The sequence below is a fragment of the Otolemur garnettii genome, unplaced genomic scaffold (assembly GCF_000181295.1).
Source record: "Otolemur garnettii isolate 467f Iridium unplaced genomic scaffold, OtoGar3 scaffold00217, whole genome shotgun sequence".
Lineage (NCBI taxonomy): Eukaryota > Metazoa > Chordata > Mammalia > Primates > Galagidae > Otolemur > Otolemur garnettii.
In genome coordinates this window covers 1,190,665-1,196,664 of record NW_003852612.1, presented here as the reverse complement: position 1 = coordinate 1,196,664, position 6,000 = coordinate 1,190,665, and the positions used below count along the sequence as shown (strand labels likewise).

Here is a 6,000-nt window from a genome sequence, read left to right as displayed (position 1 = left end):
CCCTCCTGCAGCCTGCCCACCCTCCTGCAGCCTCCCCACCCTCCTGCAGCCTCCCTTCCCTCCTGCAGCCTCCCCCCCTCCTGCAGCCTCCCTTCCCTCCTGCAGCCTCCCCTCCCTCCTGCAGCCTGCCCACCCTCCTGTAGCCTGCCTTCCCTCTGCCTTCTCTCCTATGCCTGCTCCTCCTTCTCCATACCTCCACCACAAACCTTCCCGTCCTTCTGTGGCTCTCCCAGAATGGATGGACTTCCACCAGGAAAGCCCATCTCTAGGCCCACCCATCCCTCCCAGAAGAGGCTCCCATACCCAGGTCCCTCCTCTCCCTGTATAGTGAACTGCACAGGCCTTGGGCTCAGCTCAGGCTTTGTTTCCTTGAAGCCCCCACCCACAGTGTGCTCTGTAGAGAGGCCATGTCTGCTTTGTGGGCTCCCACACACTGCCCAGCACAGACCCAAGGCTGCTCCATGGACTTCCAGCCTTGAATGCCAGGACAGGACTGTGTGGGGCATCAGGACACCTGCCCCTGAGACATCTTTACTGCACCCCTTGCCCCACAGTGGGCACAGCTGCCAGGCTCTGTGCTATTTCAGACATAGTGCTCAGTACCTTAACACATCTGGCTCGATGGCCTGGGAGCCCAGCTTCTCAAAGATCCTGATGAGGCGTGAGTGCAGGGGGTTGCTGCGGTTGGCCAGGGCCTGGTGGCAGGAGGCCATGAGGGTCCTGAGCAAGCCTGCCTCGCACGCCACCTGGCGGTTCTTCTCTGATTTCACCAGGAACTGGATGTGACTGGCCAGGGAGCATTGGATCTCCTGGGAAAGCTGAGAGGGGACCAAGGCATGCTGTGAACACTCAAGGGCAGAGCGACACTGATGGACTCCCCATCCATCAGTGGGAGTGGCTGTGGGGGCCTGTGCTGCTGCACTTGTCTGTCTTGGGCATTCTTCCACAGCCTGCCTCCCCTGCAGGGGTGGGGGGAGTGGGTATGTGGGAGGGGGTGGGTGGGCCCTGTGCATGGGAGGACTTAGCTCTAGGGTCAGCTGCTAACAAGGAAGATGCTCAAAATGAAGGCCGCACACCAGCTGGGGGGCCGGGTCTGCCCTTGGGACATGCTGCTATACCCTACAATGCTTAAACAGTTTCAAAATTCATTGCTAACATTGAAAAGCTTGAAGATTTTGCATTAAAATCCAGACTTGTGGCCCCTCTTGGAAGATGGGAAGAGCTGGTCGTGCAGGTTCACAGCTCCACATAGAGGAGCGGGTGGCACTGGGTGGTGACTGTGCCTCCCAGGGGCCCCACACCCCCGAGTTGGGTTTACCGCAGTGACAGTTCCTGTGTTGTAGTTTGCACCCCTGGTGCAAAAGGTGGAATCCACCTGGGAGTACAAATGTAAAAGAAGAGCCCACATACATGCATGCTCACACACACACACGCGTGCACACACATGCACACATGCTGGCTATGGCAGACGTAGACCTCACCATGCACTCCTTAAACCACATTCAAAGTCAGCAGGCCAGCTAAAGCCACAGGTTCCAGGGAGAAGCCTTTGCTGAACCACTCTGATGCCCATGTGTCATCCTCCTACCCCTCCCCTTCTAGTGTCCTTTGTCTGTCCCTCAGTCATAAGCACCTACTGTCACGGGGACAGCTGTGCTCTTATCCTACCCCCTACTTGGTTTCCTACTACTTCCTTCTCTTTATGTCCTCTGAAGCACTTGGAACAGAAGCCCAGAGTGGCTCAGTAAATATTAGAGCAAATATATCGCTTTCACAATTGTCCTTTCTTTGTAAAAAGACAACCCTTGGAATTCCTTCCACTGATACATAAATGGTTTGTACGGGCTTGGAGGTCCCTTTACAAAAACTCTTAGAACTGTCCCCATTCTTTTTTTTCTTTTTGAGACAGAGTCTTACTCTGCTGCCCCAGACTGGAGTGCCATGGGAGTGCCATGGGTCAGCCGAGCTCACAGCAACCTCAAACTCCTGGGTCAAGCTATCCTCTTGCCTCAGCCTCCTGAGCAGCTGGAACTACAGGTGCCTGCCACCACGTCCTGCTAATTTTTGTATTTTCAGTAGAGAAGGGTCTTACTTGGACATGTCTCAAATTCCTGAGTTCATGAGATCCTCCTGCCTTGGCCTCCCAGAGTGCGAGGATTACAGGCGTGAGCCACTGTATCCCAGCCTATCTATATTCTTTTTTTATTGTTGTGTAAGATTCCATCTTAAGTAAGAAGGACACAGGTTAGATTTTAAAGGAACTTTCTTCAGATGTTGTTGCTGACCTCCCAGACCTTTTTCTGGAAGGGAGCGGTGGTAAACACACCACGCTACTTCTTCTCTGGAGGACTGAGCTGCCTGGGTGCTATGGAACTGCCTACATACACACAAGTGTGCACACACACATCTATATACACACATGCACACATGTTCAGACACATGTACATACACAGATCCACGTACGCACACATTCGTGCCTGCACACTGAGCATGCATGTGTGCCCACATGCCTACACACACGCATACACCAGTCTGAAATCAATGAGGCCAGCATCCTTGAGACTGCAATTCACAAGTCATGCCCTCGTGGGCTCGGGCAGAAGCTGGAATTCAGCCGATGGTGCATCCTAACCAGCTCCTTCCCCTCCCCCTTCCCCTGGTCCCCTTCTCCGGAGTCCCTCCCTTGACAAGTCCTAACACCTCTATCCTTTGTCTGGCCTCCACCTCCAGGGAACCTCACCTGAGGCACCAACATCCTTTTCATATTTTATGACTTTGCCCTAGTTTGTGATTCCAACAAAAGAGATCAATGTACGACAAAGTAGAGACTGTCTAGCCCACCAAAAGAAAGCCAGGAGGAACCAAAGGGTGCTATTTGAATGCTCTAAGGAGGACTGGGGTCTGGTCTCTTCACGTCCAGACCCTCTGTTCCTCACGCTGCCTGTGAAAGCCTCCCTCGAGCTCTCCCTGCTTCCTCTCCTCTCCATCTTCAGAATAAATTGGCTCTGAGTAAAGCTCTAGGTCTTCAAAGATGAATAAGGCACTGCCCCTGCTCTCCAAGGATTCAGGAACTGAAGGTTAACAGGCAAGCATGCAAACAGTTTCCACACAGTGTAAGACGTGCTCTAGCAAAGAATTTGCAGCGTCTGGGTGGTGAGGGTCCTGGCAGCCTTTCACACCTTTCACAGGCACTTTAGGCCAGGCATCCACTGGGAGGGCCAAGTTTTTTCCTGGGATGAGACCATTTCCAGGGTATTTTGAATGTGCCAGGTCCTTTAAGCATTTCGGCACATATAGATTAGGCCATGTGAGGAGCCCATGAGGAAGGCACCATTCCCAATTTGCAGACGAGGCAGCAGAGCCCAGAGCCGGGGATGTGAGGCAAGGGCAGAACCTGCCTTTGGCCCTGCCCCTCGTGCTCAGCATCACCTCATTTTAAGATCTCTTCTCTACATGGTAGTCAGAGTACGTTTCTATCACTAAGAGACAGAAATACGTAAGATAGGGCTCTTCTACAGGCTACTAAAGCACTTTTGCAGCACATATGTTTCAAAAATGAAAATGTATGCGGAGGCCAAGCGCAGAGCTCACACCTGTAATCCTAGCACTCTGGGAAGCCAATCAGGAGGATTGCTTGAGCTTAGGCATTCAAGACTAGCCAGAGCAAGAGAGAGGCTCTGTCTGTACGAAAAAATAGAAAAACTAGCTGGCTATTGTGATAGGCACCTGTAGTCGCAGCTACTTGGGAGGCTGAGGCAGGAAGATCACTTGAGTTTGAGAGTTTGAGGTTGCTGTGAGTTATGATGATGCCAGGGCACTCTACCCAAGGTGGCAGAGTAAGAGTCTGTCTAAAAAAAAAAAGAGAGAGTGCCTGTGGCTCAAAAGAGTAGGGCACCTGCCAGAGGTGGTGGGTTCAAACCCAGCCCCGGCCAAAAACTGAAAAAAAAAAAAAAATTATGGGGAAACATTTATACTGCTATGATCAGTTTCTAGACTTTTTTAAAGAAATCGGATGGGTCACACAGCCCACCCCTGCATCCTCCCACCTGCCTTCCAGACATATGGCTCCCATAGCTCTGCCTCAAACTGATGACATTCCAGGAAATCCCCGTCTCTAAGGTGTCATCAGTAACATTTCTAATTTAAAACTGGAGCTGGGGTTAAATCACATAAGACTGATTTTCAGGGGCCCATCCCTTCCAGGCAGGATGTTCCCATTCTGAACTGTCACCATTTTGCTAAGGTTGCCATGGGCCTGAGCACATGGCATCAGTACTGTGGAGGAGCACTCTCCTGCAGGGCAAACGGCCCCTCGCTTAGAAACATAGTGTCTGCATGGCCAGCCAGCTCTACGTAACCCAACAGGGACCAGAAATCAAAAGTGGAGATGACAAAACAAATGTGCAGTAGATTATTCCAATTCTGGGTGGCACCCGTAGCTCAGTGGGTATGGCGCCAGCCACATACACCTTGGCTGGCAGGTTCAAACCCAGCCTGGGCCTGCTAAACAACAATGACAACTGCAACAAAAATGTAGCTGGGCGTTGTGGTGGGCCCTTGTAGTCCCAGCTACTTGGGAGGCTGAGGCAAGAGAATCGCTTGCCTAAGCCCAAGAATTTGAGGTTGCTATGAGCTGTGATACCACAGCACTCTACCAAGAGCAATAGCTTGAGACTCTGTCTCAAAAAATAAATAAGTAAATAATTCTAATTCTATCACATTCGCTTTTTCCTGGGGAAATCCACCTGGATTCCTTGGCTGCCTTGCCCAGACCTTTCTTCTGATGCTCCTCTGGTCCCTTCCCTCACCCATCTGAGCCCACATCTCTGCCTCCCTTCTCCTCAGATCAGAAGAAGATCCACTCTCTTGCCTTGCATATCTGTCTCCCAGAACTTAGGTTATTGTGTTTGGTAACTGTACTCTTTCAATTTCGGGTGAGAGCTGAAGGGCAGTCTGTATGAACCAAGAGGCAAAAAATAACACCACAATGTATTATTAATAAGAATTAAAAAGAAATGCCTACAATTTCCAGTTTTTATTATTAGCCCTTCACTTATTGCTTTGAGGACTTTTTGGTTTGGGTTTTTTTTTTGTTTTTTTTTTGGTTTATTTGTTTGTTTGTTTTTGGATATTTGGGGAGAAGTTCTTTCTTTCTTTCTTTCTTTTTTGCACCATAGCATGAATACTTAAAACCTAAATATGCAAAAAAAAATTTTTTTTTTCGTAAGGGAGAAATGCTGATCTTGTCTCACAATGCCACAAGTTTACTCCAAAATTGCTCAATACCCCATAATGGAGGAGGGAAAATTGATCGTCCTCATTATCACTGTAGCTCTGTCAATACCAATATTGCCTTGTTTTGAATAAAATGTGCTGGGTTTTTTTTTCATTGTTGGTTCCAGTAAAATGGTGTTTTAGTGAAAATATGAGCAGTAGCAGGAAACCAGTCTGGTTTCTCCCCCATGAATGGATTGATTTTCCTAACACATATTACTTCCAATGCAGGAAAGGGGATGGTGGTTCAATTAGAACTCGGTGGTAAGAGAGCAGGGTCACCAGGCTGGACCTGCAAGGCAAATTATCACAGAACGATTTGTGGGGCAGCCTGAGGAGTTTTCTCCTTTCTCCACTTAACGGTATAGCCTTTAAGCCCAACGTGTCCAGCTGGGGACGTTTAGCTCTTTCTTTCTGCCTCCCTTTATCTCCTGGTCCAGATCAATGTGGCCCCAACATGGAAGCGAGACGGTAAACTTTCAAGGAGCTCAGCTCTAAGTTATCAAAGACTGTGAACACGCTGCTTGGGATAAATAGGCCCACAGGCATGTTCTAACTGCCAAGCCCTTGTGGCCTTACTCTCACTTACTTAGAATTATTATATGGGCATGAACTTTCCATTGTCCACAGTCCCACAGTCTGATACACTCGTTTGTGGAGTCCATATGGCCTTGTAGACGGGGGAATTTGGGATCTTGGTTTCGGTGTAAAATGTGCCAGTTCTCA

The 6,000-nt window shown here is 49.6% G+C and overlaps 1 protein-coding gene across 1 annotated transcript in view; it reads right to left on the bottom strand.

Moving 5' to 3' along the window:
• WDFY4 (WDFY family member 4) overlaps nt 1-6,000 on the bottom strand; it is a 279,600-nt gene that overhangs the window by 183,318 nt on the left and 90,282 nt on the right. The window contains exon 14 of the mRNA XM_003801656.3: nt 604-818. Within this exon, the coding sequence (XP_003801704.1) occupies nt 604-818 (215 nt within the window). The remainder of the gene's footprint in view (nt 1-603; nt 819-6,000) is intronic.